At 33.6% G+C, this 24,109-nt stretch overlaps 1 protein-coding gene across 11 annotated transcripts in view; it reads left to right on the top strand.

Annotated features, from left to right (window-relative positions):
* The window catches only part of CEP170 (centrosomal protein 170), a 100,734-nt gene that overhangs the window by 4,089 nt on the left and 72,536 nt on the right, over nt 1-24,109 (top strand). For 10 of the 11 annotated variants that reach the window (XM_064477216.1, XM_064477224.1, XM_064477223.1 and 7 more), the window contains exons 2-3: nt 16,105-16,250; nt 19,712-19,801. In XM_064477216.1, coding sequence (XP_064333286.1) covers nt 16,146-16,250; nt 19,712-19,801 — 195 coding nt within the window. In that variant the 5' untranslated portion in view covers nt 16,105-16,145. Of the gene's footprint in view, nt 1-16,104; nt 16,251-17,461; nt 17,528-19,711; nt 19,802-24,109 lie in introns of those variants that run through there. The other variant, XM_064477222.1, reaches the window with a different exon arrangement.

Raw genomic sequence — 24,109 nt, 5'->3', positions numbered from 1 at the left:
CCTACCATGTATTGAGCACCTACTAAGTGCCAGACGTTTTGTGTGTGTGTGTGTGTGTGTGTGTGTGTGTGTAATTCATGCAGTAGTCTTGTAAGTAAGGTATTACTTTACACATTTTAAGTTGAGGATATTTGAGGTCCAGAGTTTGTGAATAATGCCTCTGTGTCACATGTTTAGTCTTTCTGACTAAAGCCAAAATTCTTTCCACTCATTTATTTTCAGTAAATTAAAAAGGCAACATTTATTCCCTCCTATTCACAAAATCTTAGAGTTAGAGGAGACTTTGAAAGTCATCACATACACTGTGCCACTCTCTAATAATATCCCTGAGATCTTATTGAGTCCAGCATCTCCATGAATAACACTTCCATGAACAAAATGGACATAGGATGGCGCATTTAGCTTTGAAAAAGTGTACTAGAAAGATCTTTCTTAAATTGAGCTAGTGTCTGCTTTCCATGTAACTTTTTCCATTGGTTGCAGTTCTGTCTTTAAGATACAGTAAGGTTTTTCTCAATATATTGAGCCTCTGCTAAGTTTTCCCTCTTATGAATTAAATATTACAATCCCTACAACTTCATATGATACTGTTTCCTTCCTTTTCTCGTCTCTCTCACTAGATTCAGTCAGTCTTGTCAGTGCTAGTCTTTATGTTCTGATCCAGTTTCCAGATTTAGTTCTGCACTTGTGGTCTGAATGCAGTGTAGTACAATTATTCCTTTCCTTAACTCAAGCCATACAGTTGTGTTTACAGTCTAAAATTGTGTTAACTCTAACACCAATAATAGCTTTGCCACTTCTAAGCAAAAAGAAGAGAGAGAGAAACATTATGTGGCTTTTCAAGTTATATTTGTCCAGTTCAACAGATTATTTTTTTACTTTGTGTGTATCTGTTTTTCTAGTGTTAAAATGACCTTTCTTTATGAAATGGTAGTGTTAGTAGGTGGTAAGTTTTTTTTGATATTTGTCTTCCGTTTTTGTTTTGTTTTGTTAGTGTTTAAAAATAAACAATGAAAAGTTACCGTGTTTCCCCCTTTGCTTTTTGAAAACTTTGTCTGGAAATCACTGATATAGTCAACATAAACCTGAATCTTTTTATGTTAAGATCTTTCCTATTCTGTATGTACATGTAGATGACGTTTTTGAAGCAATAATTACCTCTAACCTTTTAAAATAGCATCTACTTGAATGTAGTTAAAACTTGAGGTCTTCTTGAATCATGATTCTGTCCTCTAAGGGGCTGGCTTCCCTTCCTGGCTTTTTGACATTTACAATTTAACAAGCAACCTCTCTTATGTCTTCATCCTGTGTATGTACTAGATATAGCCAGTAACAAAGCTGTGCAAATTTATAAATAGGATAAATGTTACATAAATAAAATATGCTGGAGGAAAAAGATAATAAAAGATAATAAAAACAATTTGAATATTTTTGTTTGTTTGTTTGTTTTCAATTAAGGAGAAAACCATTGTATCCTGTAGTACTAAAGGAGTTGGTTGAAGCTTACAGCCTGGTGGGGATATGGATAATTATATAATTATATGCTGTAAAGTCAAGTAAGCTTAGGTGCTGTGATGAAAAATAAATCAAAGTAAAGGGGTAGAGAGTGATGGACTGTGATTTTTCAGTTTATTTTTAAGTAGTCATTCAAATGGTTCAAAAAATCAAACAATATCTTAAAAATAAATATTGTGAGCAGTCCTCCCACTCATCTCCCTGTTCTGCTGATTTACCACTTTCTCAAATCCAAAAGGTAACTTTTTATTATTTCTTATGTATCCTTCCAGTGGTTTTTTTTTTTTTTTTTGCAATTTAAGCAAAACAGTATATATTCTTAACCTACCTACCCTCTTTTACTCAAAAGATAGCCTCTTTGTACAATATTCTGCATCTGGAGGGCCACTATTTTAGTGACTGTTTAGGGTATTCTGCTCTTTGAGAAGGTGACATTTAGCAGAGACTTAACATTAGATAAGGAAGCACACCATGTAGGTATCTGGTTAGAGAGCACACTGGTCCTGAGACAGTAATGGGATGAGTGTATTCAGGGAACAAAGAGGCCACTCACTTGAGGTGAACAAGAGGAAGGAAGATTAGGAAGAAATGATGTTGGATAGAGGTTGTATTGATTGATTTTATTTAAAGTGCCTTGGAAGTTCATTGGAATGTTCTGAGCAGGGGAGTGACAAAAGAATTGGGTTATATTTTTAAAGTGTGGTTCTGGCTGTTTTGTGGATGATAGAACTTGAGAGGAAAAGAATGGGAACAGGAGATGAGTGAAGAGACAATGGGAATAATCTCAACTGAGATATGTTAATAGTTTAGACTAGAGTGGTAGTGGTGGAGATTCACTTGAGCAGTGGTGAAAGTTACCAGGTTCTAGTTTTAAAAAATGAAGTTTTGGATATGTTAGGTTTGAAATATCTATTAAACATCCAAGTGGTGGTATCTAGTAGGCAGTTGAATATTCAAGTCTAGAATTCAGAGGAGAGGTTGGAACTGAAGATATTTAAATTTTCAGCATCACCAGTAGACCATAATTAAAGCCATAGAACTGGAAGACATTGCTTGGGTTGAGAGTATGTTGATTAGGTTAAGAAGAGGTCCAAGAATTTTACCTGATACTCTCCAATAGTGAGAGCTTAGCAAAAGAGAAAGAGCCATCACAGATTGAAAAGTGGCCAGTGAGGTCATGAGTGTGGTGTCCCAGAGGACAAGTAAAGGAAGTATTTTTAGAGATAACGAATGATCAACCAACTGTACCACCTTCAATCATTTAACATTTCTTAAGAAATCAGGTGATATCCTCTTTCCTTGTAAACCGTCTCTGAAAAAATTTTATCAGACCCCTCTTTATTCTCGTTTATCAGTGAAGATACTCATAATTATTCTCCCCCAGAAACTGCTAAAATTTAAAGCTGTGAACAAAGTTTTACTCACAGATATGTTGCTGCTGTTTCTTAGGTGGATGAAGATGCTGTTGCTTAAGTTTGAACAGGAGAGGCAGCGCTGTTCAGGGAGAATTTGCTATCAGGAATTGCCTCAGAGTCACTGCTTCTGTGATTCTGTCACATAATTTCAAAAGTTTAGTTTCTTCATCTATAAAGTAAAGCTGGTGGTAGTCCAGCTACCTCAAGTTTATTTTGTAAAACAAATGAGATAGATGTAAAAGACATGAAAGTGATCGTTGCGGGTAGGGATCCCCTTCCCAGTGCCCCAAGTGTGGTACCATTTGATAACGTTAGATTTGAAGAAATGTTTTGGTTGGGGTGACGAATAGAGATATCTTTTCATTCTAACTCTGTAGGAATATTTTTTTTTCACTTCTTGTGCATTCCATCCCCCCCATAGGCAGTTTTGTCCATCATTTTACAGTATTCTTGAAGGTGGAGAAAAGGACATGATGCTAGGAAGAGGCTTTGAGATACAACTTTCTCCATCCCTAACCTCATCTTTCAATTCTAAGTAGAGTGTCTAAACAAGAATGAAGCCTGCTTACTGTTTTTCCAGGGCAACAAGGAGAATTTTCCTCTTTTAATTGGCTTTTTACTGGATGGTGGTTTGTCACATGTTACATGGAACAAAAAAGGACAAATTTTAAGCTTAGGGATTGGTTAGGGGTCATGAACGACAATCAGCCAGCTAGAAACTGATTTCACTAAACAAAAGATAAGGAAAATGATGATGGAGAGGTAAGTGTAAAATACTTATTTTGGTGAAAAAGGGACCTTGCAAATGGAGGACTTTCTATGGGAAGCTTTTTAAGGCAGTAGCACTATAACTTCAAAATATGTATATCGGGGACCTTTTATAGTATTACTTGCTTGGTGGCTATCTTATTTTTCATACTATTTTATTTTTTTATATTACAAAACTAAGACTTACCCATTGCAAAATTTTGGAAAACATCATTAAGTCGAGAAGAACACACTGTCATAATCCCGCTAGCCAGTAACACTGCTGTTACATATTCTTGTCTTATTTTGGTTTAATCAGTTTTATACTGAGATTAAACTTTCATTTTGTGAAGCTTGTAATTTACTTATAATTTATGGAAATTAAGGGTATTTTTTAAAATTATAAACAACCCTGTAGTGGACATTTCTAACTGAATTTCTGTGCAAATCGATATTTTTCTTTGCTACTATTTCAAGAAGTTAACTAAATCAAAGAATATGTAAAATTCAAAAACCTTTTCTAATTTTCTAATGTAATACCCACACCACCACCCACAGATATATTACCAATGTACACCTCCTTCATTGGTATATGACTTTGTGTTTCCTCAACCCTTCACCACTGCTGAGTATTACAAATCTTATTAAAATTTTTGACAATTTGGTAAACTAAAAAACTTATTTAAATTTCTCTTATCAGTAATACATCTGAATGACTTTTTAGAAATGTTTATTGACCATTTGTATTTCTAATCTGGATTGCTCATACGTGTACCTTAGCTCATTTTTTTGTAAAGGAGAAAATTCACCATCGTATTTACTTGTAACAACTTCTTTGTCATATGTGTTGTAAAATTTTTTTCCAAGATTTTCATTTGCCTTTTAAGTTTATGTTTTTTTTACCCAACAAAGATTTTTAACTTGTGTATAGCCTAATTTCTTTTTTTCATTTTCCTTATTAAGTGATTCCACTGTAAAAAATTTTGTTAAATACATACCTGTATTTTTTCTTATAGAATTTATGGTTTGAATTCTAACATGCAAATGTGTTAATTTATCTAAAACGTACTTAGACGTACATATAGCCTTTTGTCATTTATTACGTTAACTCTTCGTTATCTGTCACAATTTGAAACGTCTTAATATGCATAGATTTATTTCTGGATCTTTTATTCAATTTGTCTTTCTGCCTATTTCTGCACTGCTATATTATTACCATGTATTATAACAGAAGTTTATAATACCTGTTTACAAATGGACACTTCTCTCTCTACACTATACTAGTTTTATAGTGTTCACCTAGTTATCCTTGTATGCTTATCTTTTCTAGGTGTGTTTTAGAATTATTTTGTCAAGTTCATTTGAAAAAATCCTTTTGGGTTTTGATTGAGATTAAACTGAATTTATTGATTTATTTATGATCTGAAAGATGACAAGGAGACTCCGGAACAAGTTTTTAGGGCCTTAATTTTTAATAGTGTTTTCCATTCTGTTCAAGTTTCTACCTGTTTCTGAGTCAGTTATGTCATTTTCATCTACCTAGAAGTTTATTCACTTGAGATTTTTAAATTTAGAAGCATAAAGTTATAGATATACTTATTTTGTAAATTAAAAAGATCATGTCTGCAGTTACATGTTTCTATTACAAAGCTAAATATTTGTGATGAATGAGGAAGGCAAAATCTGTCAGAGGTCTTAGTATTTTTTTTTTTAAGAATGTGCTTTTTATCATTTTTGTGATTATGTTTTTAACTTATTTATCTTTAAAATCTTCAATATTTATCTCTACTAGTTATCATAATAATTTTTTTTAATTTTTTAGTTCAGTGGAAAATACTTACGGCTATAAATTTTTCCTCAACACAGCTTGGGTACATTCTTTAGCTTTTACATATATTGTTCTCAGAGTTTTTACTTTTTAAACTTTTATTTCTTCTTTTCACTAGAGTTAATTTGTGAGACAAGTTTTTGTTTTTAATACAGAGCCTGTGTGTGCATGGTTCATCATTGTTCTTCCCGATTTTTTTTCTAGTATTTTTAATGAAAATTTTCAAACATACAGGGTAATTGTTTCAGTTTCACAATGATTACTCATATACCCACCATCTTGATTCTCCCATTAATATTGTATTAGTTTCATCACATATCTGGCCATAAATCCATCATCTATTCATTAGTCCATTTTATATTTTGATGCATTTCAAAATAAATGATGTAATAGGAATAATAATGTCATTGGGTTTAACAATTATAAGGACATTTTTGACTATGGTTCACTAAGGCAGTTGAGAGGAAGAGAAAGGAGAGAAACTCAGTAAATCTTTGATACATAGCGTGAATTCAGGAATGGCTGAGAGGTAAAGAAGTGGATTAATAAAAACACTATTCTTTAAAATGTGGCACTAAAGAGAAGAAAGGAAAGCTCTTGGAGGTGAACTATATACTGTCTGTACTTTATTTTCTTGTTCAAGGTTTTTAAAATGTTTTCATGCTTTCTGAATAAACATTTAAAAACACATTTTTAGCAATTCTATTGTAAAACAAATTTTCAAAATGCAAAAACTTTCATTTAAAACAGAATAATCTTACAGTCCCTTTGTTTGAAAGTTCATCAGTTTTAGGACAAAGCCTTCTGAAATGCTGAGGATCCTTAGGTTCTAGTGGGCATTTGTATTTTTAATGGCTTATATTTAAAAAAAATTTTTTTTTGAGGTGGGGAGGTAATTAGGTTTATTTATTTACTTACGTTAATGGAGGTCCTGGGAATTGAACCCAGGACCTCGTGCATGCTTAGCATGCCCTTTACCACTGAGCTATACCCTCCCCACCCCGCATTTGTATTTTTATATTCCAGTTTTGCTGCTGGTACAGGAAGCCAGTCATAAGAACTAGATTAACAGCTTCTCAATAGGAAATAAAATTTATTAAAAATAGTAAACCTACTTTTTAAAATTAGTTGCTCTCTAAGGGTATAATGTTCAAAATCTGTAAGTTATTTTGGCCTTGGAACTTCAAATTTACTAATATGGGTACCGAGTTATCTTACAAAATTACTTTCTGATTAGGGGGTTTGAGTTTTTCTTTGATATGTATATATACTCTAAAAACTAAGTTTACTATTTGGCAGTATTCAAATATAATGATCAAAATCACTTCTTTAAAAATGTATTAGAATTTGGGTAAACCTTCTATGCTGGATCCAACATAAATGAAGGAAGCAAAAGTAAAATTTTATCAAACGTATCAGTGTCAAAAATAAGGACAGAATAAGAGCTAATGTCCAGAGCAGTGAAGAATAATTATGAAATTTATGAATCAAAGTCCCTAGGCACTTACTGTAAATTAAATTATTTACTTCTTTTCATGTTTTGACTATTTTTATTTAATCATGTGAAGGTGTCTGATCTAAATCCCCATAGGATATGCCTATGAAATTAATGGATATCTATGAAATGCAAGATTATAGTATTTTATAGGATTCTCGAACATCTAATGGAAACAGTAAGCTGCTTCAAATAAAAAGCCTCATAGAAATCTCAATAGTAATCTTACAATAGTAATAGTAGAAATCTCAATGAATAATCTTAATTAATTTAGTAAATATTTTTCCTTTTGCTAAGATTTCCCCCATAGATTGGTCTTTAGTAGTGTGGCATGATTTTATCTGTTTAATGCAGTGATAGGAAGGTATTTTTCTGTCAAAAGTTGCAAAATTACAGAGAAAAAATGGGGATCATGTGCATGTGGGAACCAAATAGAGTTATTTTGAGATAATCACTTTCATAACCCCAAATTTGTTTTACAGCTATTGTTTTATTAGTAGATACTCTCATCAGATAACCTGCTGCAGAAAAGGCAGATGGCTTAGTTATTTTCTGACACAGATGACTTTTGAGGTTGTTTCCTGATCCCAGGATAAAGACACACATAAACACACACAAACACACACTTTGTCAACATGGTGTAAAAAAGGAGTACTTCGCACAAGGAATTGGATCTCCATTTTAGTTTTGACACTGTTACTATCTAGATACATAGCATTGGACAAGTCATTAGTCTTACTATCTCATTTTGCTTATTTGTAAAAATAAAAGTCTTAAACTATATAATATTTAAGGTTACCCTGAACTTTTTAAGTAATATTGTGTCTGTGAAAAATGTAGAATATTCCTCAGCTTCAGTTTTCTGGTTATGGCCCATTGAGTCACAAAGAAATGAGAAGGAGCCAAAGGAATTAGAGAGTGTGTTTGGTATGCAGCGCTGTAAAGAAATGAAAACTAAAAAAAGAGGGTTAGGCAGAGGAGGAAAGAAAGGTAGGACTGAAGAAAGAAAGTTTTTGAAAGGTCACTTTTTTTTTTTTTTAACATATTCTGATATTCATTTGGGCTCAGAGTATTATCTCCTAGTAGTAATTGTTCTTAAACATACCAATAATCTTTTAATCTCTTTTGGCCACTTTTTATCCTCAAACTTGCAGAGGTTCTTCTCCAGATGAAATAAATGTCAATTCTTTAGCTGTGCCTGGAGATATCCTCCCTTAAGAAAATTGCTGAAAGAATTGCCTTCTCAGAAATATTCACACTACAGAATATTTCCAGCAAACCATCACATACCTCGTGGTCTTCTGGTAATGATGAACCTAGTTACTGTGAGCATAATAGTTTGATGAATTACAGTATATGAAAGAATAGCCTTACAGACATAGTAACAGTTGAAATGACTAATTAAATATTAAAATTTTAAAATCTTCTGAATGCATTTGCTATATTTCAAGTGCTCGGTTGTTCACGTGTGGCTTGTGGCTCAAGTATTAGGGTAGATACAGAACCCTTCTGTCACTATAGCTCCATTGCACAGTACTGTTGTATTTATAAGCATTGTAATTTAACATGAAAGTAAAAATAAGTAGTGCATAATTTAAGTTAGCAATTAACTTGTTAGATAGTCAACAAGTGCATTTGTGATGCATTCATAAATATATCCTTGTCTAAAACATACTCTGGGACTTTTTATTCTGCACTTTTGATTTCTCTTTTCATGTGTTGTACTGAAACTGTGGTGGAAATGATTTGGCCCTACCTCTGAAACGGTAAATATCTGGTGAATTGGAGGAAAAGGGTAATCATGATAAGCAGAAAAGATTTTTAAAGGGCACATTGGGCAGTTATATGCTGAAATTTATTACAAATTAATGGCAGAAAGAAGGGAAATCGTTGTCATAGAGTGAACTAAGGAAGGTGAATCAAAAACATTTGGGTTTTGGGCCCCTATTGTCCCTTAGCTCAAGCTGATTTCTTCCCGCTGTCACTCCCTCCTGTAGGTTCTATTTTCAGTTCTTTGAGGCTGCTTTGTGTACCTTTTCCTGCCCATAGTGATATTTGACCTGACAAAGGTTTTCAGATTCATAGTTGCTCAGTGAGCCTAGAGGTAGTTTACTGTTCTTTCAGATTCTGCGTTGTACCCTCATTTGCTAAATTTTACCATTCCTCTAGATGGGTCATTTTATTTTTGGTCTCTGATTTGAATATACACAGATTGATTCTTATTTGTCTATGGGCTTCTCAGGGAGAAAACCTTGGAACCTACTGATAGCCCAGCAGGAGGGTAAAAGGTAGATTGAAAATAGACTAAATTTTGCCTGAAGTCAGTGTTTATTGCATACAAAGGCAGTGTCAGAGAACATATTACTAGGTAAAAATACGTTCTCTTCAGTCATATTCAATCTCTTGAGCCAAATCTTCATCCGTAGAAATTTACATTAGTAGCATCAATTTAAGGCATACTTGGGAAAAACACAAAGGAGATGGCAGTTGTGGGAAACGCCCAGAACTTGGTATCTGAAACCCCAGGTTTGAGTACTGATAGCTCCTGTTTACTACTACTGGATTTGTGACCTTGGTTAAGTCATTTAACTTCAGCTTTCTTCAAGGGAAAAATGTTTCTCACCTGCTTGTTTGGGGAGTTGAATGAAAGCATGAGCATGTAGCACAGTTACTGGCACAAAGGAGGTACTTGATAAATGTTTGAATCTGAGTCTTAGTTGATTTGTTGGTGTAAAACAACAAAATTATGCTTTAACAGTTCTGTAGTTCTACAAAGAAAGCAAGTCAGCTTTTACATTTTTCACAAACTGGCAGAGAAAACTTGGCAGGAACTTTTAATGCCTAGACAATATATGGAAACGTATATCAACAAATCTAAGTCTTCTTTTGAAAATATATGATAAACTCAGATAGAATATGACATTGATATTTGGGATATCTTCATTTTTTTAATGAAAATTTTTTGACTCTAATGCTATTTTAGGCAAAAGTTGTAAATTACTTTTTTGTCAACATATATATTTGTCTTTTTAAAAAGATTTAATTAATAATACATGTGGCAGATGATAAAGGTAAAATTTGGAACACTCGTTCAAAAATAATCAGGAGTATATGAGAGCAGAAGTTTCTCATTACAATTTGTTCACATGAGCATGGGACAAGTATCTTGGTAGGTATCCAGAAAAAGCACAGCTGTGTATTTAATTTTTTGGATTAACTGTGCAGTTTCAAATAGGGGTGGGGATTTTAAAAGAAAGAAAAATTTCCCAAGAGTTTATTTTGTTATGTCCCCCAGAACAGGTTAGTTATACAGCAGAGCTGAATTTTTAAATATGTGCTACATATGTGTCACTTTCTCAGAGATGTTCCTGGACTACCCAACCTAAACAGCACCACCCTAAAACTGTTACTAAATGCTGTTGTCCGTGTTTTTTTCATTTTCCTATCTTCCCATCGTCACTGAAATGGTCTTATTCATTTACTTAGCTTCTGTTTATCTGTTTTTCCTCCTATGAGCTTATGAACTCTTTCTATCTTAATTTTTACTTCTTCACTGTTATTAGTGCTTAGTGCTTAAACACTAAGAAAAAGATAAAAAGAAGAAAAAAATAGATTAATTCATTTTATTGTACTCCATAAAATGGAGTTCTCCCATGCAACTGATATATAACATTTGTCCACTCTCTAGAGCTTACATAATTTTTGTAGTTAAAAACAACTATGTATATGTGTGTATATGAAGTTCTTAGAACCGTGTCTGGCATATAGTAAATGGTCAATAAATGCTATCTATTGTAAATAAAAGATAATAGGAAATTAACATGTTTGCTTTTGTAACATAACATCAGTCATATCTGCACTTTACTTGATCCTGAGTCCTTAACTGAAATGCAGCCCTAATGCTTTTTTCATTTTCAGAAATATAAGGCATCAAAGGCAGAGCCTGTAGTATTGAGGATATTTTCTGTTAGGGATTTAGTAATGGGAAAATGTGAAATTAATTCTGAATTTATTGTTTAAAATATAGTCACTTACCTTTTGAGTACTTGGTATGATAGGATATAAAAGACATGATATTTATAGCAGTTTTATTCATAGCTGCCAAAACTTGGAAGCAACCAAGATGTCCTTTAGCCAAGTGAATAAACTGTGATACATCCAGAGAATGGACTATTATTCAGTGCTAAAAAGAAATGAGCTATCAAACTGAAAAGATATGGAGCTATCGAACTGGAAAAGATATGCAATAAATGCATATTACTAAGTGAAAAAAGCCAGTCTGAAAAGGCTACGTACTACATGTATGTATATGATTCCAGTTACATGACACTGGAAAGGTATGGAGACAGTAAAAAGATCAGTGGCAGCTAGGGGTTGGTACTGGGAGGGATGAATAGGGGAAGCATAGAGAACTTTTAGGGCAGTGAGGATACCATAATGATGGATACATGCTGTCATACATTTGTCCAATACCCATAGAGTGTACAACACCAATCATGAATTCTAATATAAACTAAGTACTTTGATAATGATATGTCAGTATAGGTTCAACAGTTGTTAAAAAAAAAAAAAGCATCACTCTGGTGGGAGATGCTGATAGTGGAGGAGGCTCTACATGTGTTGTGGTTGGGGGTGTTGGGAAATCTCTGTACCTTGCCTCTCAATTTCGCTGTGAACCTTAAACTGCTCTAAAAATAGTATCTTAATTTAAAAAAAAAGACATAGTGCAAGTTATAAAAACCAGTATGGCAGTTAATTCAGTAACTTAGTTCATTTTAATTGATAAGCTTTACTTCCGGTTCAGATGACAATTATAGTTCAGGAGATGAAATTGATCACTTTTTCTTTGTTGTAAGTGTTCATTTATTTTGTTATGAAAATCATATCTTTCTCCTACTGTTCACTCATTCAGGAAACAAAAAACTAGACACTGGACCAAGCCTATGGAGATCATTGTTACCTTTTTCATGCCTGCTGTTACCAGAAGAAAAGTTCAGTGCATAAATAGATAACATTTTATTAACATGAGAATTGCACAGGTTAGAGGGAAGCATTTTCAACTGCGTAGATTGATAGTCCTAATGTGAGCCCAGTTATTTCTTACAGCAGGAATTGGGGGGTAAGAGACGAGGTTCATTCTCTGTAAAGTCATCTGTTGATGAATCAGCCGTCCGATTGCCAGAAGCAAAAGGATAGACTTTCCTTAACATACTGTTTTAGCTCAAGTAATTGCACACACTGATGATGATTTATGTAATAGGTTTTATTTTCTCTCAGATCTAGTAATATGAGTAAACTGGTTCTTTGCTTTGCCTGTTATGTGATGCATTATTTCATAGTTCTGTTGTAATGTTATTAAATATCAAGTACACTATTGTTGCATATCACGTGGCTCTATCATTACAGTATTTAAAATGACTCAGACTCTTGTTGCCACCAGTCCCCAATTTGAACTATAAGTGACTGGAAGCAACATTTTTTTAATATAAGTAAAAGTAGTAAAATTAATGTTGAAACTTGAGTGAGACTGCTCCGCTTAACATTTGCAGAGTTTTTGTTATGTTTTTTTAAATTTAAAGTTTAAATACCACGTTTTGTAATGTGTTAGGTCCTGAAGTGAGCTCTGATATAACAGGAGAAACAATTTTTAAAGCTAACTGTAGCGACCAGGGATGTAGAAATGGGACTGTGATGGTGGCTCAGTATTTACCTCTATCTGACCTCCAAATGTCAGAGCTTTAAACTTTTGTCAGCTGCTGAAAAAAGCCTGTCTGACCAGGAGATAAAGAATATGAGAGAGACAACTGAAGTTGGATGGGGGTGGGGAGGAGTTAACCAGGATTTAATAGCTAGATTTAATTGTAGCAAAGGTTAAATGATTAATTTCTCACCCCCTATCCTTAGAGATTTCCAGATTATCCTCAACTCAAGAGGATTTGTAGCAGCTCCAGAGCTACTTGTTCATCCATTAAAAATAGCTTGTCACTCACTCACTAGAGGCAAAACATTGGACTAGGTTCTGGGAATACAGAGATGAAGAAAGGTTTCTGTATTTCAGCTCTGTACTGACTTGGAATGATGCTGCCCCCAGTGTAACCATCCCAGTCTGGAGCAATGGCCCTTCTGGTTTTAGGATCACCTTATGCTTATCTCTATCATGGTATTTACTGACCAGCATTCCCTTTGGACTGAGTTCCTGGAGCAGGATTTTCTTGTTTGTTCTCTCTTTGTGCACCCTAAATGCTCAGAGTGCCTGAATTTATTAGGTTTCTCGTAAGTGTTTCCTGAAAGAAGTGGGGTGGGAAGAAGGATTAGGAGGAGAGAAAAGGTGACCAGCATAAATCGAGCCCCCCTGAACATGCCAGATACCGTAGGACACCGTATCTGTATCTCATTTTATCTTGAGGTGCTCTCTTCTCATTTTTTTGATTTTTGACCTGTTTTTTCTTTTTACAGTTAGGATACCTGAAGTGTCCAAGTCAAGACTTGGACATATTCTGTACGATCAGCAAGCCCAGGGTCCCTTTTCCTGCCCCTTAGGGGAAGCTGAGCTGAAACCCCTGCCTTGGCCATTGAGGAAGCTCTCAAAAGCTTTCAGTTCTATTCATGTGCAAGTGTCAGGATTACTCAGTGAGTAGGAAAACAGCATTGCATCTGAGGGACCAGTGAGAAGCTGTGCGAGACGGGGGAGAGTCCCATGTGAAAACTGAGGCAGAGTGGACTTATGTCGTATCCCATTCCCTCCTGTTGGAGAGAAGCTAGAGGATGACTCACAGTCAGTGCTCCACCCAACGAAAAAATAAATACCTTCCTCTTGACGATTATGTGTTTTATTTGTGTTTTTTCAAAAATTTATATTTTGTTACCTTTTAAGCCGTGTTGAAAGTCAAAACAAAATACATGAAAAGTCCTTATTTTAATTTTATATTATTTTATGTAATTTATTGTATGTTTACATTGTGGAGTTATATATTACATATTTGTATATTGTATAATTATATTTGATATTGTCTAAATGCTTAAAATATTTTTGCAGGATCTGAGTCATGCTTACATATTACTTTGTAATTTCAAAAATGATAAGAAACTCTTCCTATTGCCCATCGTTGGCTCAGGGGTTTTGTTTACTGTGTTTAGGCTAATTTGATTTACTTTAACATGTCTGATGGATATGACCGGTACAAATGGTGCAAAAACATTCTTTTTTTTTCCACTTCTCTTAAATGAGTTTATAACTTTTGACTGACCTATTAATGTCATGTTTTGAAAGTGGCCTCCCTTGAAAAGGCAGTATGCAGATTATATACTAGGTTGACGGTTTTTTTCTCAGGTAAAGTTACTTTGATTCTCTGTTGATTTGGCCAGGACATACATGTGAAATGCTAAAAACCAATTTGACAGACAGTAGACAAATGAAGACTAGCAACAACACCTGCATCAAGGAATTAGGTGGATGTCTGGGATTTGCGAATGTTAACTACTGTATGTAAGATGGATAGACAACAGGGTCCTACTGAATAGCACAGGAAGCTATATTCAATACCTTGTAATGGCTTATGGTGGAGAAGAATGTGAAAAGAGTGTGAATCACCACGCTGTACACCAGAAATTAGCACAGCATTGTAAACCCACTATACTTCAGTTAAAAAAAGAGGGGGGTGGGTATAGCTTAATGGTAGAGCACATGCAAAGTCCTGGGTTCAGTCTCCAGTAAAATAAATATGTACATACACATACATACATACACCATATTAATTCAATAGCTGAGAAGGGAATAAAACTTAGTTACAGAAAGTTATTTGCTTGTTTTCTTGAAACTCATTGCTTCGTGTATGTGTAAATAAATTCATAATATATAGGATTTTTACCTTATCATATAATTCTATATTTTGCAGGATTCTTTTTTTAATCTTTTTATATTTTTCAGTTTTATTAGGTAGAACTGTTACAATTTGACTGAACATATACATACATTGTATATAAATAAATATACTCAATATACTGCACGTATTTTTTAATTTACATATGTATACTGTTCATTCTTTCTAAGAAGGTTTAGAGCTTTACCTTTTTAAACTTACATAATTATCAAAGGAGTAAAGCCAACCACAAAATAAGAATTAATTCAAAAGATACATATACCCTGCTCTTAACAGCAACATTATTTATAATTACCAAGATATAAAAGCATCCTTAGTGCACATCAATAGATGAATGGATAAAGAAGGTGCAGCATATATATGTAATGGAATACAGCTCACTCATAAGAAAGAAAGATATTTTGCCATTTGTGGCCCTTCATTCATCTTTTTTTTTCCTTCACTTCAAAACCAGAATTTTATAACTGGCATAAACATTTTGATTACATCAAAAGCAACAAAGTACCTAGAGATAAACTTAACCAAGGAGGTTACCTATACTCTGAAAACTGTGAAACATTGATGAAGGAAATTGAAGATGATACAAAGAAATGGAAAAGTATCTTATGCTCTTGGATTGGAAGAATCAACATTATCAAAATGGCCGTACTATCCAAAGCAACCCACAGATCCAGTGCAACACATGTCAAAATACCACGATATTTTTCACAAAACCGGAACAATTCTTAAATTTATATGGAATCATAAAAGGCCCCAAATTGCCAAAGCAATCTTTTGTAGTTCTTTTTTTTTTCTTTCTCTTTCTTCTTTTTGTTCTCTTTTCTTTTAATTTGATGACTAGAGAAGTTCCTTTAACATTTGTTGCAAAGCTGGTTTGGTGGTGTGGAATTCTTTTAGCTAATGTGATTATTCACTTAAAGGTTGTAGACCTTTATAAGCTATGCTCAAAGCCTTTCCAAAGTATGATAGTTATTACTTGACTACCTACTTAATTGCCTGATGTCTTCCTTTTACATTGAACTGTTAGTGGAGTTCATGTGCTTACTTTACTGATGAGAATTTGATAGACACATTGTTTGCTGGACCCATGGACTGTCTGTTTACTTAGTCAGGATTAAATGCTGAATGCAGTTCTATTCCAAGGCCTACTTAGAGGATTTGGTGAATAGATACACTAAAGTTGAAAATATCTCAATGTATGTTTTTCTGAATCTCTCTCCACAGAATGACGTAGCTTTGCCAGAGACTTAGAAGCTAAGCAAAAAATGAGCTTAACATCCTGGTTTTTGGTGAGCAGTGGAGGCACTCGCCACAGGCTGCCACGAGAAATGATTTTTGTTGGAAGAGATGACTGTGAGCTTATGTTGCAGGTAATTGCATCCACCTTCTCTGTGTGTCTATTCAAAACCTGGAACTGATATAAAATATTTTTCTACTCCTTTGGAGAATAGTACTACTTGGATTAGAACTTTCTGGTTCTCCCTCTTTTTAGCTCTAGCTGCTAGTTTAATTAATTTCCTACCTCTTGTATCTTTTAAAAATGAGTTCTAAGACTTGGAGATTATGTTTTGAAAAGTGAGAGCTTTGAGCAGAGAAAGCTTTATTCTTAAGAAAGAAGTTTCGCATTATACACTTTGAAAATAAGACGTGTAAGTAATTTGTAAAATTAGCATAGCATAAAGTAAAACTGAATTTTAATCATGGATACTTAATTGATACTGACATTAACCTCTCTGCTTCTTTTAGAGGTGTTCATTATGATATCTTTCAGTACTTTGAGCATATAGACTGTTGGTATTTACTGAATTATGTATAAAGGAGTTACTTTTAAAAGATACTTTTAAGACATCTTTGAACAAGGTGATTAGCAGAAAAATGGATCTCCAAGTTTTTGAGGATTTAGTTATTTAAACAGGTCCTGACAATCTAGAATGAAGTCTTATTCCCATGCCCCCATTCTCTTTGCTTTTATTTGAAAACTGTAAACAAGTACATAAAATAGAAATGTTTAGTAGCCCAGTGATTCTCAACTGGGGTGGTCCCAGTTGAGACACCCCCCCGCCCCCCCCAGAGGATATTTATGCATGGTAAAGGGTTGGAAGTGGTTGCTACTGACATTTAGTCGGCAAAGGTCAAGAGACCAGGGGGTTGCTAAACATCCTACAGTGTATAACATACTTCTTCATAGCTCCCATCCCCCCGTCAAGCATACGCAACAAAGAATTATTTAACCAAAAATATCAATAGTGCTAGGAAACCCTACATTATCCCTAGAAAAGTCAAATTTGCAATTTTTATATACATTTTTACTTTAAAATTAAAGAATTCATTTTACAGTTTTGGTGCAATTAAGGTAAATCCACTATATGGTATTTGAGAAAGGTACCAAGACTGTTAAGTAGAGGAAAGAATGGTCTTTCCAACAGATGAAGCTGGGACAACTGGATTTCCACATGCAAAAGAATGAATTTGGACCCCTACCTCACACCATATGCAAAAATTAACTCAAAATGGATCAATGACCTAAATATAAGAGCTATTGCCATAAAACTCTTAGAAGAAAATATAGGGATAGACCATCATGACTTTGGATTTGACAGTGCATTCTTAGATATGACACTGAGAGCACAAGCCAACAGAAGAAAAAGTAAGTTGGACTGCATCAAAGTTAAAAGCTTGTGTATCTCAGGACACTATCAAGAGAGTGAAAAGACAACTCACAGAATGGGAGAAAAATGTTTGCAAAATCATATGTATAAGTGTTTGATATCCAGAGTATATGAAGAACTCTTACCACTCGAAAACAAATAGACAAACAACCCACTTAAAAAATGGACTAAAGACTTGATAGACATTTTTCCAAACATGATATAAAATTGGCTAATAAGCAGATGAAAGACACTCAGTATCATTTGTCATTAAGAAATGCAAGTCAGAACCACAATGAAATAGCACTTCATATCTACTGGGATGGCACTGATTTTTTTTTTTTAAAGGAAAATAAGTGTTGGTGAGAATGTAGAGAAACTGAAATTCTTGTTCTTTGCTGGTGGGAATGTAAAATGGTGTAGTCACTGTGGAAAACAATTCAGTGGTTTCTCAAAAGCTAAACAGAATTACCTTATGACCCAGCAATTCCACTAGTAGGCTATGCCCAAAGTAGTTGAAAGCTCGGACTCAGATACTTGTATGTCAGTGTTCATTGCCGTGCTGTTCACAGTAGCCAAAAGGTGACAATAACCCTAGTGTCCAACAACAGATGAAGGGATAAACAAAATGCAGTGTGTACATATAATGGGTTATTATTCAGCTATCAAAACGAATGAAGTTCTCATACATGCTGCAATATAGATGAACCTTGAAAACATTATGCTAAATAAAATAAGCCAGACACAAATGAAGATATTGTATGATTACACTTATTTGAAATATCTAAAATAGACAAATTCATAGAGACACAAAGCAGATGAGTGGTTACTGGTGACTAGGGGTTAGGAGGGAAGGAGGGTTGGGACTTACAGTTTCTGTTTGGTTCTGTTTAGGGTGATGAAAACATTTTGGAAATGGATATTGCTGATGGTTGCACAGCATTGTGAATTTAGTTGCACAACATTGTAAATTTTAATGCCACTGAATAGTACACTTAAAAATGGTTAAAATGACAGATATTATGTAGTATATATTTTACCACAGTGAAAGAAAGAAAGAATTCTGAAATATCTTTGAATTGATTCAGGTATCATAATTGAAACAATGCCTTTATAACATTTAAAGCAAAATCAGTCTTTTTTTTTTTTTTTTTAACAAATGTTAAAGGACCTTTTCTAGTCATCAAACCATAAGAAAAGAGAACAAAAAGAAGAAAAAGAAAAGACCTACAAAAGATTGTTTTGGCTTTTCGGGGTCTTTTGTGGTTTCTTACAAGGTTTGGGATTGTTTGTTTTAGTTTTGTGAGGAATGTCATGGGTATTTTGACGGGGCTTGCTTTGGATTTGTGGATTGCTTTGGATGGTGTGGCCATTTTGGTTCGTTCTTCCAATCCAGGAGCACGAGGAATCTTTCTGTTTTTTTGTGTCTCATTTCAGTTTTTGGAGTATAGGTAAACCTCCTTGATTAAGTTTATTTCTGGGTGTTTTGTTGTTTTTGATGTAATAGAAATGTTTATGCTGGTTATAAAATTCTGGCTTTTGAAGTGAAAAAAATTTCCAGAAGCATGTAGTTCATCTTTGAACTACTTTTATCTGCAGATAACTCAGTAAGCTCTGGAGAGAGAGAGTGTAATCAGTTTGCTGTTTTAATTCCTTTTTCTGATTTTCCTTTTCTCTCTTAGAGCTCTCCTCTGAGGTTTAGATCCCATGTTTTAAGTGAGGATAATTTTATTCAAGAATGTATCACACTGTATCCATTTTCTCTTAATCTTTGACCTCCTTAAACCATGTATGTTACAGTTTTTAATATTGAAAGATGAAAATTCTATAGGGTAATTTTTCTTATATATAAAACATTATAATTCAGATGATTTCCATGTAAGAATTTTGAATTATGAAAAAATTATTATTTGATACATTCAATAATGTTAGCTGATTTCAATTCTCTTAAAAGTAGAACATGTGGCTTTGCTAGAAAAGAATCTTAAAATTTTGGCCGCTTTCCTTTTGGGGAAGTAATGACAAGTCTATTGTTGAATAGTAATAGTTTAAATTTCACTTAATCCACTTTTTCTTAGCTATTTCCCTATGTTTGTCTACTATTAATATGAAGTATGTGGCCAAAAATCTTTGGTTTTATTATTCTAGAATTTTCTTGTATTAACTGAAAATTTTTCTTTCAGTCCCGTAGTGTGGATAAGCAACATGCTGTAATCAACTACGATGCCTCCACTGATGAACATTTGGTGAAAGATTTAGGCAGCCTCAATGGGGTAAGTTAAGAGTTTGCTTTTTGCCTTTTTTGAATTTTTTTAATATTGTAAGAAAACAAATCAGATTACATTTCCTGTTTGTGTTATATTTCTTTTTCTTTAGTTTGCATTTACTTTTATTTTTTTCATTTGTTTATTTTATTGTTATTATTTTTAATGGAGATACTAGGGTTGAACCCAGGACCTCATCCATGCTAAGCATTTGCTTTACCACTGAACTACACCCATCCCCTGCATTCACTTTTAAATGTTTGGTAGGTATAATAGCACTTTGAGGACCATACAATAGAATATGAACTTAGCTCACGTTCCCAAGAAATGATATATGCCATAAGTACTTACAGGAATTCAGATAGTGGTTGGTTGTTATTATCTTATGGTTTAAAAAAAAACAAACCTTTTTTAAGGAGATAAGGTGAAAGCTTGCCCTCACTGAATGGCTTGAATTTACATGCGAGAAAACAGTCAAAAGTCATGACAGTAAGAATACAAAAAAGCACTTTTGGGAGACAGAGAAGTGTGTGTTAACTTAAGAAAATAAAAATGCAAATGTTTTGTGCCAGATGATTGGAGGAAATTCTGTACTTGAGTAAAAAAAGAGTGAAACACATCCATTTACCTTAACAAATGTGATATGTGGTCTTAACACTAGTGTTAATCATTGCTTCTTTGGATTCCTATATTGAAGATATTTTTGTGTTACTGTAATGAATTTTTTCCTGATTCTCATTTGATCTTTCTACACTGACAGACTATAAGAAGCTGCAGAATAAAAGAATGCTGAAGTATTGAATAATTTCTTATTTCTTCTCAATTTTCTTATGGCTTTGCTAACATAGCAAATACAATTTTGTTCATATCTGTGCTGTTGAGATTCTTAGAACAAATTTAACAGAAACTAAATGTATCTCAACTCTTTTAACTGCTATTGCTTTTCAAAATATACTTTAAACATTATATGGAAAAACCTATGCAGAAATTTGGCAAATAAGGTGAAACTTTTTTTTCTTGTTCTGAATTGGTCTGTTACTAAAGGACTTTTTCTTTTCCCAGTTTTATTAATGTAGAATTATTATAGTTCGACTGCACATACACATTATATTGCATGTAAATAAATACGAACAGTATACTGCACTTTTTTTAGTTTTCATATATGTACTAATTATTGTTTCTAAGAACAGATTAAATCTTTAGATTTTTTAAACTTATACAGTTATCAAAGGAATAAAACCAACTACAAAATAAGAATCAACAGAATGTGGTAACCCAATCATAAAGGACAGTCAAATGTGCTTACACATATTCAAGAAATCAAAATAATAATTAGTTCATTTGTGTCCTTATTATTAATGTTATTATTTTTTTAGATTTTTTCATATAAATGATGTCATATGGCATTTTTTTTTCTCTTTCCGGCCTACTTCACTTTGAATGACAGTCTTCAGGTCCATCCATATTGCTGCAAATGGCATTTTATTCTTTTTTATGGCTGAGTAGTGTTCCACTGTATATATGTACTACATCTTCTTTATCCAGTTATCTGTTGATGGACATTTGGGTTGTTTCCATGTCTTGGCTATTGTAAATAGTGCTGCTGTGAACATTGGGGTGCATGTGTCTTTTTGAATTTTATTTTTCTCACGATATATGCCCAGGAGTGGGATCGCTGGATCACATCATAAGTCTACTTCCAGTTTTTAAAGGAACCTCCATACTGTCCTCCACAGTGGCTGCACCAATCTACATTCTCACTGGCAGTGTAGGAGGGTTCCCTAAAGGACTTTTATGTTTACTCATTGAGATACTTTTTTTGTAGGCGTTTTTCTGATAGTTTTATTCACATCTTTTTTGTTTCTTACAGCACAAAGAATTAAGTCTTAATTTCTTGGGTTTGAACTGAAATACCTCACATTGGCATCACCCACTTTGCCAGATTCATGCTCCGTCACGTTTTCCCTTGCCAAACCCCCAAAACAGTAGTTTTCCTACTATCCTGTCTCCTTCTCCAAATAATTTGTTACATTTTCTGCAGCCTAGTAGTCCTTCCATCTGCCTTGTTGTTTATAAGAGTTGTACTTATTTTTAAAAGTAAATCCAACTTCCACATAGTCCTAAAGGGAGCAAAGAAAAGGTATTTAAGAATGTCAACTTGCTCATGTTGTTAACATGTTGAATGGATTAAAGTAGAAAGAACTAGGCAGATGAGGTGGAAACTGTTTTAACAAGAGGCATGGAAGTAAGCAATTTTGATTCGCAGGTCCTACTTAACAGTTACTGTCTTCCTTGTTTAGACCTATGAACTTCTGTTTTAATCTCTATTTTCAGTACTTTTATCAGCCTTGTATTAAATCTGCTTGTGTATATCTGTCACTGTGCTTAGATTATGTGCCTCTGAACACTTCAAGTGCCCTTTGCTTCTGTAAATGCACTGCAGTGCCAAGCACAAGGCTCTCCACAGTGTGTGAACCCAACAAAGCTTTTTGAATGGAATTGAATTAATTTTCTGTATGAAGGACTTTATAAAGTTTTTAATCCACTCCTATATGTGGAATATTTTAATAATGTTATATTCTGTTTTTAAGCCTAGAAGTTTTCATCTTGACCACAGTGCTGTTCTTAGGCTTCTCTGGATTGTGTCTTGAAAAATAATAAGTGAAAATTATATCACAGTGTTTTAGTTTTTTAAAAGATTGTGATCAAATATAAAAATTACTGATGTTGGTTATTTAAAAATACAGTGAAATATTAATTTCTAACTTTCTCTAGGCTGACCTTTCTCATAATTTGATTGTACTCAATAATTGTCTGAAATCCAGTAACTCACAGAGAGCAACATCTGCATTTTGAATTTGAAATCTAGACCTAGATTTGAATCTATCTGTAATTTACTAACATTATAACCTTGGATAAATTACTTAATCTCTGAAATTCAGTTTCCTCTTATATATTCATATTAGTTGCCAAAGTCATACAAAAATGTAATGAGTTGAAGTTTATGAATGTGAAGACTCAATGAAGAATTTAGTTACCTGGCTTCAGCTTTAAAATAGTGAAGCAGTAACTCCTGCTTTGTAGTATTGTTATGAGGATTAAATGTAATTGTACATGTGAGTATGTGCTTATTTCAGAACTTCAGAACATTACACAAATGATAAATGTACTATTACCCAAATAGACAGCCTAGGAAATATGCCAGAATGGACTTTGGTAGCTAAAGTCTGTGAACTACCAGCTATCATGCATTTTATTCATAAGAGAACTTGTTGACTATTATTTACAGCCTATATATTCTTAATATTCATATAATTCTAAAAGTTGAGCATCAGGTTAAAAGTAGTAATTTCAGATAGGGACACAATGTAGTGGCTATGTTTGGTGAAGCCATTATGGAAAACAGTATGGAGATTCTACAGAAAAGTACAAATAGACTTACCCAGCAGTCCCACTCCTGGGCATATATCTGGAGGGAACTCTAATTCAAAAAGATATACACACCCCAGTGTTCATAGCAGCACTAAATACAGTAGCCAAGACATGAAAACAATGTAAATGTCCATCAACAGATGACTGGATCAAGAAGCTGTGGTATATTTCTACAATGGAATACTACTCAGCTGTAAAAAAAAAAAAGAAAAGAATAAAATAATGCCATTTGTAACAACATGGATGGACCTGGAAATCATCATTCTAAGTGAAGTAAGCCAGAAAGAGAAAGAAAAATACCATATGATATCACTCATATGTGGAATCTTAAAAAAAAAAAAAAAAAAAAAAAGAGGAAGAAGAAGACAGAAATGAACTCATCTACAAAACAGAAACAGACTCATGGGCATAGTAAACAAACTTATGGTTAGTGGGGGGACAGGAGGTGGGAAGGGATAAATTGGGAGTTCAAGATTTGCAAATACTAACTGCTATATATAAAATAGATAAACAAATTTCTTCTGTATAGCACAGGGAACTGTATTCAGTATCTTGTAGTAACCTATAATGAAAAAGAATATGAAAACGAATATATGTATAAATGTGTATGATTGACACAGTATCCTATATGCCAGAAATTGACACACTGTAATCTGACTATATCTCAATTTAAAAAAAAAATGTAGTGGTTATGATTCCAGCTTGAATTCTTACTAGTAATGTAATCCCAGACAAGTTAGTTAATTTTTCAGTTCCTCAGTTTTTTTTTAATAGAAACAGTAAAATGGTACTCCTCTCAGGTTGTTGTAAAGCTGTAAGTTAATAATTTCAAATGCCTATAACTGTACATAATAAGGACCCAGTAAGTGTTAGTTACTATTGTTA

Source organism: Camelus dromedarius, chromosome 21 (assembly GCF_036321535.1).
Source record: "Camelus dromedarius isolate mCamDro1 chromosome 21, mCamDro1.pat, whole genome shotgun sequence".
In the NCBI taxonomy this organism is placed as follows: Eukaryota; Metazoa; Chordata; class Mammalia; order Artiodactyla; family Camelidae; genus Camelus; species Camelus dromedarius.
Note: the sequence above shows the minus strand (reverse complement) of the source record. Positions and strands in the feature narration are given on the sequence as shown.